At 39.7% G+C, this 13,867-nt stretch overlaps 1 protein-coding gene across 10 annotated transcripts in view; it reads left to right on the forward strand.

The window, feature by feature from the left end:
* Nucleotides 1-13,867, forward strand: part of Trpm3 (transient receptor potential cation channel, subfamily M, member 3) — a 526,019-nt gene that overhangs the window by 248,025 nt on the left and 264,127 nt on the right. For all 10 annotated transcript variants that reach the window (XM_005388528.1, XM_005388530.1, XM_005388531.1 and 7 more), the window contains exon 4: nt 11,064-11,277. In XM_005388528.1, coding sequence (XP_005388585.1) covers nt 11,064-11,277 — 214 coding nt within the window. The remainder of the gene's footprint in view (nt 1-11,063; nt 11,278-13,867) is intronic.

Here is a 13,867-nt window from a genome sequence, read left to right on the forward strand (position 1 = left end):
CCATGCAAGGTGTTCGTGTGAGGAAAGTGCTGCAAGTGAAGAACTGAATGATAGGAGGAATATGACAATGGAGTGAGATGACCTCTGCCTTCACAGGGTACTTGGATGGTACCTGCACATATGTGCTCCTAGCCCAGTAGGCATGTGGCCAGCATCTGCCCATTGTTTCCCCTGTTAATGTTCAGTGCCACGATGGAGCATGTGTATACTCACAAGTAAGGGCGTCCTTCTAAGCCATCAAGTTGAGAGACTAGATACCACAAGGTTGCACCGTCTAAACACATGTTCATCTATCTTTTGGGGACTGACCTCAGGTATTTTATAAATCCCAAGAGACAAGCAATGTATATGTTTACCAAATGATAGTTTTGATAGATAACTCATCTCCAGTACCCAAGATCCAAAAAACTTAGAGTTTAATCACCAATAACTTCTGCCAGTTTTTAAAAGTCCAACCATTGTAGGGGCCTGTACAGAAAGGAAATCAGATGCTCCTCCCATAGATAGCAGCCACAGCTCTCAGAAGGTGATCTCTGACCCCAAGGTCTTGTACCTCATGCTCAATATCCAAGGTGGGTGACCTCCCTACCAGTGCCCACAATACACACTGTGACATTGTGGTCCCCAGGCAGAGATGGTTGCTTTACATCCTTGCATTGCAACCCTCCTACGTCCCACCTTGGGAGGCATCAAGGAGGTGAAAGTAGGGACCGTTGGAGGACACAAGCTCCCATCCCCTATACATCCTCCTCTGTCCCACCTGACTTCACCTGTCAAATGCAAACTCAAGGATAAAACTATTAAGGGATTCAAGACAGAAATGCAAACTCACAAGCAACAAACCCTCAGCACTGCCCTTCTGAACAGTGTCATGACATTGGCTCTGAGGTTACAGCTGCCCTGAGTGGTCTCAGCATGATCACTACAGGACAAAGCTTTATTTCTCTCTGAGCCTGATCTGCCCACTGGGGTCTTGGTTTCCTTTTATTACTCATGAATTTTTAACAAATGGAAGTCGCACTTTTTCATCCAGTCACAAATGAACATTTTGTCCCCTTAAAAGACTTGCCCTGAACTATTCTGATTCTCATGTTTAGAAAAAGAAGTGGACTTTTCCCTTCCAGGCCCCGACATTGGGCCTTCATCTTCTCCCACCCTCATGAGCAAACCAGTGCGAAGTGGGGACAGAGGAAAGCCAGGCAGCCCCTGCTCTGTGGGGAATGCCAGTCTGCGTGGGCAGAGCAGGGCTAAGTCTCCAAGACTGCAGAGAGACAGACCAACTAACTCGATGCCTTCAGGCCCCTGCTTCTGAAAAACATATCTGAAAGTTAAAATGATTTTTATTAAAGTGGTCAAAAAAACTCTAGAGGCAGATACATTTTTATTAATGTTTTAAAGTATGATACAGTGTTAACTTTTTCCTTCAAGGCAATCCAAGCCAACCCTTGGATCTTCAAAATACCAGGATAGTCTGTACGCCTTGAGACTGTCAATGGAGTCTTGGCAGGCTATCGTGGAGGGAAAAGATCCATTACTAAAACGTCACAGGTCAAGTAGGAACCATATCTCTGCTCAGGGATGCTATAAACCTGTCCTACAGCATAGGCAGAATAGGAATCTATCACCGACATTTCTTCAGCCATCAAATGCTCTTGAGAGACTGGATGTAGTGGTTATCAACTTAGATGCTCAGAATAACCCATGAGACTGTCCAAACACCCACAGCCGAGACTCACTTCCAGAATCGCAGTCAGTAGTATGGGATAGAATCTGGGAAAGCAAAGTTTTTCAAATTTACCAAAGTTATTCCACAGTCCTGCCAGGCTAGGAAAATCTTATTTAATCTCAGTGCTTCTTCTTGTGTTATAGATGAGGTAACTGAGCCCTGAGAAGTTAAATTATTTCCCAGGGTCACGCAATCACTTAATGAGGAGTCCTCAAGTCCACCTTCCCAAGGACCCCTTTTAGATCTCTTTGATCTGTGCCATGTGTGCCTGGAACGGATGCACTGGGTGTTTGTTTGGGAAGATATATGTGGGTAATTGAAAGGATGCTAATTATTGTTTTGTTTCTAACTCTTTTAGAAGGGTTTTAAAAACGTTGAATTACAAAGTCTCTCTTATTCACTGAGGTTAATTAAACTCAAAAGCTATCAGCAGGATGAGGTCTTTCTAAAATTATATCCGAGGTTAATAGAACCATTTTCTGAGCCCTTCCAAACGCTGTGTGGCAGGTAGTCCTCAGTCCTCAGGCTTGACAGGCCTCTGCAAAACAGCAATGAAACCAGCACTTTTCAGAGACAAGCTGACATAGGAAGGAGACATTCACAGCTGATCGTGAGTGAAGGATCTGACTTCCTTCTCCACACCAAGCTGCATCCTCTGAAACTGGAAGCCCAAAGTAGCCCGTGCTGGATTATCAGAGGAGCTGGCAGCTCATTAGGACAACTCATAACTTTTAAAAAGTGCCTCCAAGGGGCTGGGGGTTTAGCTCAGGGGCAAAAGCGCCTGCCTGGCAAGCGTAAGGTTGTGAGTTCAATTCCCGGTACTGGAAGAAAAAAAAAAAAAACCTGCCTCTGAGAACAATAATAAGATGAGCCATCAGCAGCCATCGTGTGGTTTCTCAAAGACTCATCTTTATCTAGGGCCCTCTAGATTATTTGCTGAGCTTGATTACAGACTATCTTATTTGCTTACTAATCATCTCTTCAATTAATGCTGAGCCGGCTGGTGGGCCCAGTACATGGAGCCTAATTAAGGATGTGTGTTTAAACCTCTCAAGTCATCACAGAATTCTTTTTAGGTTTTCCCTTGCTAGGTTCAGGTTGAGCCTCTTATTATAGTTTTCATATAATTTAGATAATTACGCCTAGCCTTTATTTTCACACTTGGAGCTGTAATGACTGGGCCTACCAGCCTGAAAGCCTTCTTCTCCTAGCACTGGGGGTGCAGGTGGGGCAGTGAAGAGGCAGAGGAGGCTTCAGAAGCGAGGCATCCATAACCTTGTACTGTACTCCTAACATGCTTGGGGGATTGGGTTGGAGCTTTTCAAAATTATCTCTCTTTGCATCATGTAAATTTGACTTGGGAATCATTGACTGGCACACACCAAATAGGAAATTAAATGAATCCCTCTTCTCAAGAAAAAAAATGCTAATCACTAGGCTGTGCTAACCCAGCAGCTTTCCAAAAGCACGAGGTCTGTGAGAGGTTTTCTAATTGCTCCATTGATCTCCCGTTTCCCCCTTAGCGTCTCAAGGCTACCAAGCTGGCAGTACCTTTGGATGATCTTTTTAAATAGAGAATAAAACTAGAATAGGTCCTGTATATTTCCAATCCTAAACTTAGGTCTACAAAGAAGGAAAAACCAGTCAGCTAAAAAACCATCCCATCTCCTTGCCTCTAGAAAATTTCATGCTAAATAACTCTGGCAGAAAATTCATGGAATGCTACCTGTGACCTATTCCTATGCTCAGTGAAGTTCTACATTATTTCTTAATCTTCAGGTTTCAATTATCATCATCCATCCCTTATATAAGGACCTGATACCTAGCACTGAGAAGTCTCTAAAACAGTGGTACTTTCACTTCCAAAGCTTAGTGGGTCATCAAACTAAATTTAATAACAGAATACTACTCCAAATATTTTCTGCCCAGGGAGATTATGTATGTGTTAAACTATCAGAAGGATTAAACCTTTGCTGCAAAACAAAAGGCTCCATGGAGTTGGAAAGTTGGTATCAGGGGAATTATTTGGCAGTCTGATGCGACATACTCTGCTTGGCCACAGTTTAAATTACACGTGTCCCTTTTACATGTCGTGATGAAGATTTAGAAAATGAAATGATGCTTATCATTTCACAACAAAAAGGACAGCAGGGAAAACTTGCCAATACAGCCTTGAAAGAAAGGCATCAGAGATGCCGTTGCAATAGATTTAACAATGGTGGGCCCATTATTCAGAAAAAATTATTCAGAAAAAACTCTATGTAACAAATACCAAGTGACTATCCCCGTGCATTAACAATGGCTTGGCAGTGTGAGGAAAGGATTTGTTGGTTAACATTTCCAAGAATGTAGCCACATTTACTGTCCTACATCTTGTATACAATTTCATTAAACCATTCCCTGTGGGCAAAGTTACATAGGCAAAATTTAGGGCTAAAGGGGTTACTGATGAATTATCAGAGTCAAACTGCTCTACAGAAACCTTAGTTCAAAGTGCCAAAGGGAGAATTTGTTTAAAGAAATGGCCCCCATGTGTTCTAAGGAGTAGTGGTTGTTTCCCAACTTTCCAACCTTTCCCTACTGTGGGTGCAATAAAAAAAAAAAGTACTGACTAGTGTTTGTGACACCTCTGAACTCTAGTGACATGGATAAGTGAAAAGTAACACCTCTAATGAGAAAGCACCAAAAATAGATTTCATTTTATTTTTTTTTTAAGGCCAGAAAATCACCAGCTAAGCAAAAAGAGCTGTGCACCGGGCAGAGCTAAGCCTCCAAAAATTTAGTCACCAAATCCTGTACCATTCAAATGAAAGAAAATCTGTCATTTTCTAATATACTCTCACTTCTGGAATTTAATTTCTAAATTTGTTGTTTAGAAACCAAAATATATTTTCTCATGAAAATAATATTGGATGCATAGACCTCCACAGCACCTAAGAATAAATCAAATAAATTTCAACTGAATCTAGCTTCTATTTTTCACAAAACATGCTGAATGCTGTTCACCCATCATGTACAGTCTTCCTGCTGCTGCAGGCACTGTAATGACAGCAAGGGGAAAAGGCAATAATTCCAGACATGATAATGTGTGTGAACTAAGTTTCAGCCTTGAAATGATAAATTGGGGGATGAAAGCCTGTATTCAAGGAAGGGTTCCTTTTATAAAAGTAAATACCTACCCAGATGTGGTGGCACACACCCCTAGTCCCAACTGCTTGGGTGTGAGGCGAGAGAATCCTGTGTTCAAGGGCAGCCTGGGCAACTTAGTGAGATTCTGTCTCAAATTTGGAAGAAAAATGATTGGGGAGGTAACTCAGTGGTAAAGTGCCCCTGGGTTTAATCCCCAACACCAGGGGAAAAAAAAAAGAAAAAGAATAAAAAACACAAGAACAAAAAATACCTGCTGCACAAGTCACTCCCCAGGCAGTTGCTGCTGAAAAACAGAAAGCCTCTTTGAAATTTTTAAAGGGAAGGGGCTGGGGATTTAGCTCAGTGGCAAAAGCGCCTGCCTGGCAAGCGCAAGGTCGTGAGTTCGGTTCCCGGTACCGGAGAAAAACAAAAACAAAAAAAAAGAAATTTTTAAAGGGATAAAGGCAAGGGATGGTTGTACCTAGGTGTCTCATTCTAGTGAATGACACGGTCATCTAATTTTCATTTATTAGTGATTTTGAGGCCATGCTTGTTTCTCAGTCTGATCTATATAGTAGCCTGAAAGGTAGTCAAGATCACCCCCACGTAACAGGACAGGATGCTCCAATCGGCCAAATGGCAGTGCCATGGTGTGTAACTGCAAATGGCCAGGAAACCTCTAACTAGGAGCGCCATGTCAAATTAATGCCCATGTGACCAAATTTAATATGAACATTGAGAAGATTTCTTGTTATTTGGAAGATCACCCCCTTAGCAGTTAGTAGACTCACAAGTGGATAGTTAAAATGGCTTATCTTGACACCCAAAGCAGACCTTAATTCCAAGTCATATTGATCACTTAACAGAAATTGATTAATTGCTCTGGGCAACCATTTCAGAGTGTGAAGTTGCTGACTTAGCATATGCATTAACTGTTACATTTCAAGCACCTAGCAAGTTTATGGAATAGCCTGATTTTATGGGCATATTAATCTAATCAAAAAATTGAAACCTTCAGATAACCCCAAAATGTTGTTTTATCTCTGGTTTTAGTTATCCTCTTACCCCCAACAATCACTTACTTGAGTTGCTCAGTAACAAAAACCAAAAAAGAGAAAAAGTAGCAAATTGATTCATTCAGATACTTTATCTTGCCTTTTATTCTTCAAGAGGAGAGCATGGTAAACCACAAATAACAGGCAACATCCAATTCTCAGAGCCACTGAGGAGTAGTGATGTTTGTCAGCTCCTGGATGATTTGCTGTGGTCTATAGTCAACCATTCCTGTGTAGAAGAATTAGTCCTGTTCAAAAGGGGTAAGACTATTAAAATAAGTTGAATAGCATGTCAGCTGGTATACTGTGACATTTATTGTGGTCTAATTTTTCCAGTATTTCCCCCATATTCCCCTGGATTTGCATGTAAAATATTGAGTGCTCTTGCTTTTCTTGGGCCCAACTGCAAATATAAGACACATTGTGTCAATTCTTTTTCATGCTACTGTAACTGAATACCTGAAACTGGGAAATTAATAAAGAACAGAGATTTACTGCTGACAGTCCTGGGGCCAAGAAATTCCAGGCCAAGGGTTTGTTGCTGGCAGGGTCCCCCTTGCTACAGCCCCCCACTGAAAAAGGTGGAAGAGCAAGAACATGTATGCCTAAGGGAAAGGGAGACAGGGACACAGACTCATCCCTTTACAGGAACCCTTTCCTGCAATAACAGCATTAAACAATTCGTGAGGCTGGAACATCTAGACTTAATCATCCCTTAAAGGTCCCACTGTGGCATTGATGATTAAGTTTCCAACACATGACCTTTGGGGGTCGTGTTCCATCATAGCACCCACTGTTTGGGCTGCTTGGGATGGGGAAGAGTTATACTCCTTGTCTTAGTTACTTTTCTCCTTGCTGGGACAAAATCCTTGACACCCACAGTTGAAGGGAGAAAGGTTTACTTAGCGCACAGTTTGTAAAGATTTCAGTCCATAGTCCGCTGGCTCCAAGGCCGGGTGGCACATGGCAGAGGGCCTACCGTTCATGGCTGTAGAAGGCAGCAAAATCAACAAGAGAGAGAGAAGACTCTTTGTATCCCTTGTACTATATGCAGGCTACCTACCCTAGGGCAGGTGTAGCATTCACACCCTTAATCCCAGCATTGGACCATGAATTAATCACAAATTCTAGACCCAGGCGCCTCTGAAAAGCACCTCCTTCCCCATGACTACATGAGGCTTATGGGGGGACATCTAGACACAAACCATAAATGGCACTCCTTGGTTCAGGGTTGGTCCCAGGTAGCTGGCTAAAAATCAGAACTTCAATCCCGACCCCAGACCTACTTAATCAGAAGCTGCATTTTTTGACAAGGTCATCTGGTGAGTTGTGTGCATGTCCAAAGCTGAGGAACACAGCCCAGTTTAGACCCTTGAGAGTTAATAGTACTTTTAGTGACATGGCTTTACTAATTGGTTAAATGATTATAGGATAATCACTGTAAGATCCCATACAGACCTTTTCCCTGGGTCTCTATCCTCATCTGTAAAATAAAAGAATTGAACTAGACGATCTCTAGAGTCCCATGATTGCTTAGCTATCTCTTAGCTTCCCTTCTAAAACTATACCTAATTCACAGCCAGTGCTGAAGGTCTATGAAAAACATGTTCAAGTCCAACAGGACCCCTCTCTCAAAGCCTCACAGCAAGAGAGGTAAAATATCACATGGAAGAAGCAACCAGAAGCAACATCACACTGGGCTTGACTGACAGTAATATTGCTTTTGTGCAGTATGAGCTTACATTCTTGACAAAAGTCACTTTGAATTAAACAGAGCCTTTGAAAAATCAGGGTGATTTCTGTCAGTGAAAAGTAAGAGAAAGCCTTACCTAGGGTTTGGGGGACTGCATTAGCCAAATGCACAGCAAAGTGAGGGAAATTTCTCAGTAGGAACAGTAAGACCAAATTATGGGGGATCGTGATAGCCAGCATAAGTTCACATATGATGTAATGATTTGAATTAAGAAATAATATGATCAAAGAGGGATTGGAGAAAGAAGTCAGCCTGCTGGTGTTCATTAGAGAGCTCAGGGCCAGAGAAGCCAGTAGGAGGTTGTGGCCATAATCCAAACTGACGTCCTTTGAGAAGAAAGTGGTTTTGAAATGGCAGCTAAGGGAAAAGAGAGAAAGGGTCAGGTGAGAACTGCATTTTAATAAATGGATCAATAGGACTCACAGACAGCTTGTCTATAGGTAAAGAAAAAGGAGAAATATGGAGAAAGAGCCGCTATTACTTTTGAGGTCAAAAGAACGGGCTCTGGAGTTAGACTTGGGATATGAATCCTGTCATCAGCCCCTTACTAGCAATGTGAACATGGAAATAATATGGATTCCTCTGCTCTCACTAGCAAAATTTAGATGATGCCGACTTCTTTATTCTTTGGAGGAGTATATAAAATGGAACATGTAAAGCAACTAGCTTGCATATGCCTGAAACATAGTAGACAATCACATGCAACATAATAATATCTCACTCAATAATGACAGTGTAGACAACGGTTGTCCCATGACATGTAGCTGAAAATTTCCTATCACCTAGTGATGTTGCAGAAGTCTTAATGTCATAGCACAAAATATTATTCACATATTTTTATTTTAGTATAAAAACTACTGGACTGCTAATCTTACAAAAGCATGGCACACACAATTATATACAGTATATAACACTTGATAACAAACAACGATGTTACTGGCATATGTATTTACTTTTTATAATTATAATGAAACTTCTTGTTTAAAACAAAAGTTTACTGTAGGACTGTGGGTTATTGCATGCACATCTGGTCCCTGATATTAACTTTGAAATGTTACTACTATTTTCTTCTCACCTATGCAAGATTTACACTGCAGAATGCTGTAACTTTGATTACTTCTAATTTATATACTAGATTGCCTAGTGCTATAGTTCTAACCCATTCTACCATGAAATAGGTATAGTTATTATCATCTTATATTTTTGAACCAATACCTTTATGGATTTACCACATAGTGATTGATCTCCTAGTTTACTATCTCAACCTTTCATACCCTATCTTCCTTATTGAATAATAAAGGTTGTACCTGTCGTATATACTTTAAAATTTGCATCAATGAAGTTAACTAAACTCTCACCTTTGGCAGTCAGAAAATATAATTTGATCTCATTTTGGAGGATATTTTTTCTGAATATGGAACTTTGGACTGACATACTTTGTCCTGGCACATTGTAGCTGCTGGTGTTGGATATACAACTGGGGAACAGGCCTTCGGTCTAATAACTGCTTCATTGTAGGTGATCTTTACTTTTATTTAGGGATTTTCCTCCCTTCTATGGTGTTATCTGTGATATATCTTTGAATGAGCTTTCTTTTTATTTATTCTTCTTAGGACTCATTGAACTTTCTGGTATCTTTCAATAATTCTGAGAAATGCCCATGTGGCATCTTTTCTTCATTGTTTCTTTTATTTCTGTCTAGAATTCTAATTATTTCCTCCAAGGGTCTTCATTTTTCTTTTTATGTTTTTAATTCCTTTGTCTCTTAGACTGCATTTGATTTATTTTGTGAACCTATTTTCAGTTTATCTATTCTGTAGTATAGTTTAGCCATTGTAATTTTCATTTAAGTTATTACATTTAATTTCTAGTAGTTCTGTCTCATTCTTTTTTAAATGTACATGATGACTCCTCGTAGCTTTTCGTGCCTTACATGTTCAGTTATCTCCCTTGTTGTATAATGTATTAGACATAGTTACTTTGTACTCTGTGATCATTTCAGTATCTTTGAGAATGCCACTCTACTGCCTGTTTTTCTGTTCTCATTCATGCTGCTTTATTTCCTTGTGTGATTTGTGGTGTTATGTTTATTTTATTACCATGGAATGCTTCTTTTTCCCATGGGAATGATTTCAGACCTGAGTTGATCCACTCAAGATCAGAAATGCTTCTGCCAGTTCTCTGAAGCCATTGCTTAGAACAATTTCACATTAAATACACTGCTTGGCATGGAACCACATCAGTGATTATATCAGTGCAGACTACAATCTGTGTGAGATCCTGTTTTTGTTTGAAAAGAATAATCAGAGGGATAGCTTTTCTCAGCCACCCAGAGTCAAGGCTGAGGTAGGCAAGTGTTCTTACTGCCTTCCTTGGCACATCAGAATTATTTTTAGTTCCTTATGCTTGAAGCTGGAGTCCTTTGAAATATTTCAGCTTCATGTAGGGTCCCCTGCATAACTTCTCATCCTGGATAAAATCATTAAATCAGACATTCAACATGTCCAAAGGTTTGGGCCAAGATTCCTTTGGTGTTCCAAACTTCCCAAGGCTCTAACTCCTCCAGAGTCTACTTTGGGAGTTAAATAGTCCTTCTGTCATGGCAACTCAACAATACATTTCAAAGCACTTGCTATATTTTTAATATTTTAGTTGCTTCCAGCTAGAGGTAGAAGTCTTTATATAATAGTACTAAGACTTAACTAAGCATCTATGTATATAATTGTATAGCTGTTTGTGATTGTATTTATAGCATTTCAGCTATATAGACTTACCGTAACTTTATTTCTAGTTGCATTTGGTAAAACCTTGCTATCTGCTATATATTTTAAATTTTCAACTACTCTATAGGAGTAAGTGGCATAACTTCTGTCACTTGTTTTTTAAAACTAAAAAAACTATAGTCTGCCATTATTACAGATATAAATATAACCAGCTACTACCTTATTTTAAGTGTTTCATTGCATTATGTAGAATTGTAGAATTTTTTAAAATGTTTCAGAGTAATAGGATCACAGAAAACAAAGACTCAGTTATAACTGCATCCAGTTTATTTACAGGGATTATTTATATTGAAAATATTAGAAAAATTTGAGTCATTGTACACATGTAAAATGATGACAAAATGTAAACATATTTCCTTTTAAACTCCTTATAGAAAATTGTACTTAAAGTATTATTTAAAAATCTAATCATTTTCAAGTTTGCAATAACTCACAATGTCCAGAAACTCTTCAAAAATGCTGAATCTCTTTTCTCACGAGTGCTATTGTGGTAAAGGAAATGATCACCCCTCTTGCAAAACTTGGCTTCTCATGAGACATTTCCTTCAAGTAGCGACACATAGAATTATGGTCAGGGAAGACAAGCAGCCTCTAATTGACAGCCTTGCTTCTTGCAGTATGTGCGAGTATCTTTTGATACGAAGCCTGATCTCCTCCTACACCTAATGACCAAGGAATGGCAATTGGAGCTCCCCAAGCTTCTCATCTCTGTCCACGGTGGCCTGCAGAACTTTGAACTCCAGCCCAAACTCAAGCAAGTCTTTGGGAAGGGGCTCATCAAAGCGGCAATGACAACTGGAGCATGGATATTCACAGGAGGGGTGAACACAGGTAAATGGAAAGAGACAGAAAAAGGCAACATAGGGCCCTGAAACTGTTGTGCCTAAGATGATTTTCTCCTAGTAGTGAATATTCTCCTGTTTCCCCACCTCATCCTCCCCACATGTGCTTACTCTCACTGTTCTCTCTCCTCACGCTGTTTTCTCAGCCTCCATTCCCTAAATGATAACCCATAGCTATTTCCCCACTAAGAATTGCTATAGATAAGAAGTAGGCTTGGACAGCTAGTGGCTGACTTCATAGCAATTTGTAAGCATGACTAATGTAATTTTACAGCACTCTCAGTAGTTCAAGTTTTTATATAAACATCCAATTACTTGTTTTTGTAGTGCTAGGCAAGTCCTTTACCATTGAGCTACACCTTAGCCTCTAATAGTTGCTTTAAAAATTGCTTTTGCTTTAAATTAGAAATTGTGCTTCTGTGCTTTCAGTGATTTCAAGTTTGATGCCAAAAACATTCCGTTTTTGTAAATGGCCTTTCTCCCTGGGACATAAATTGTGATACAATGTGTGGGGTGCTGTGTTTTGAGATGAATAGATATTCTCTCTCTCTCTCTGTCTCTCTGTCTCTCTGTCTCTCTCTCCCTCTGTGTGTGTGTGTCACACACACACACACAGTGTCTTGCTAAGTTACTGAAGCTGGGCTCAAACTTCTGATCCCCCTATCCCAGCATCCCAGAGTCCTGGGATTATGGGGATGTGCCACTACTCCCAGATAATATATTTATTATTTAAAATATTTCCTCAAACCATATCTGCACCAATAGAAGACACTCCTTACTCTGAATTTCAAACAGTTTTTCCTACCTGGAAAATAAGTTTCTATATTGTGATACAAGCACGCTGCCAAATCAGTTCTTAGGGACACACTTACAGTTCAGTGCTTATCTGTATAACGTTATTCGTATGCAACAGATAACAGATTGGATGCTGGTCAAATTTGTGGCCCTATTTTCCAACCTGAGCCAAAAATGCCAATTACAAGTACACAGTAATGCTAGAGTAAGTTAATGCAAAGTTGTGACATGGCTCAAAGTCTATACATGTGGGTATATTTGAAGTCTGTGGGACATTCTGGGGATTTTTTGTTGTTGTTGTTTTTTTCCGGTACCAGGAATCGAACTCATGACGTTGTGCTTTCCAGGCAGGCTTTGTGCCACTGAGCTAAATCCCCAGCCCCCTGTGGACATTCTGAACATAACTCTGGGCCAACTAGTTTTCAGCAGCATTATCTCAGTCTTCTTTGTTCTTAGTCTGGATGTTGTCTGAATGAGACTTACACGCAAAACCTCCTACATGCCTAGAATTCGTGAGCTGTGAGCACACAGCTACCTGGGTGCACTGAGGCAGTGAGCTCTTCAGGTCACACATGCTCAACACTGTTCTAGGAAATCCTGACTCCGTTCATAAACTCATGATCTTAGAGTGACGTGCTGCGTCAGCTCTTTAGTCTTTAGTCTTTACCTGGTAGGAATCAAGTATCCAAAGAGAATTTTTTTTTTCAACGACTATTCAAGTTTCAGGCTCCACATTTAATTCTTCTCTAAGTAGGCATCCCTGTACCAGGAAGTCTATGATCATTCAATCTTTTGCTCTCCTGATGTATAGAAACCAATCCAAGGGGTTTAAACGTTCAAAAGAAATTCTTACCATTCTTTTATTTTTAGGAAGTGGACCAGTGTTTATTATTTATCTTTTATGAAATGACTTCACATCAAAAAGAATTTATACCTTCAATATCATAAACCAGAATTAATCTCTGCCTTTCTTCAGGCTTAGCATCCATTCTACTGCCCAGTGTGGGTTCTAATGGTGGATGCTGAAGCTAGGTGTGAGAGAATTGCAGCAGAGATTGTACCAAGAAGTGGAACTTTCTGTCCACAGGTCTACTTACTCTGTTTGTATGTTTTTAGCGGTATTATCACTTAGAAGATCCTTCAGACAAGCTAACAAAAATGACCTACCAATATTCTCTGCATAGCTCAACACGGATTAGTGGTTGTTTAAACTATTTTGTACATATGAATTTTTTTCTTGAGTAATGGCAGAATTCTGATAAATAGGGACATCTTTTCTTAGAAAGTGTATCTTGCAAGTCTTCTGTAATGATGTCCACTTGAGAGGAAAGTTAGAGATTAGAAATTGCATCTTTTCTAAATGGCTCACAAAAAGAAAGTACATTCCCCACCCCCATGCAAACCAAACTTCCTCACTTTTAACTAGATGGGAAAAGACATGATGCAAGAGGAAAACAGAATAATGAAGATTTAAAAACATACTTACACATTTTTAACATAAATTTTCCACAGCGTAAGTCATCATTTTCTTACAACCAGGCTTTTCACATTATGGGGTGCAGATAGGACAATGAACTTAAAGTTAATAAAATTTGAGCTAAGTAACTATTTGACCTTGACCACTACACAAACTGTAGTGCAGATTTAATACCATACTGTGCCTGGTACATTTTGGCAGGACACAGTCAAGGTGTTGATTCTTAAATATTCAAACAAATGAATATGCTAGTAAGGAAAAGCTTCTCTAAATTCAAAGAACCGTATTCTTTTCATGAACATTGAAT

Source organism: Chinchilla lanigera, unplaced genomic scaffold (assembly GCF_000276665.1).
Source record: "Chinchilla lanigera isolate Chin_1 unplaced genomic scaffold, ChiLan1.0 scaffold00033, whole genome shotgun sequence".
In the NCBI taxonomy this organism is placed as follows: domain Eukaryota; kingdom Metazoa; phylum Chordata; class Mammalia; order Rodentia; family Chinchillidae; genus Chinchilla; species Chinchilla lanigera.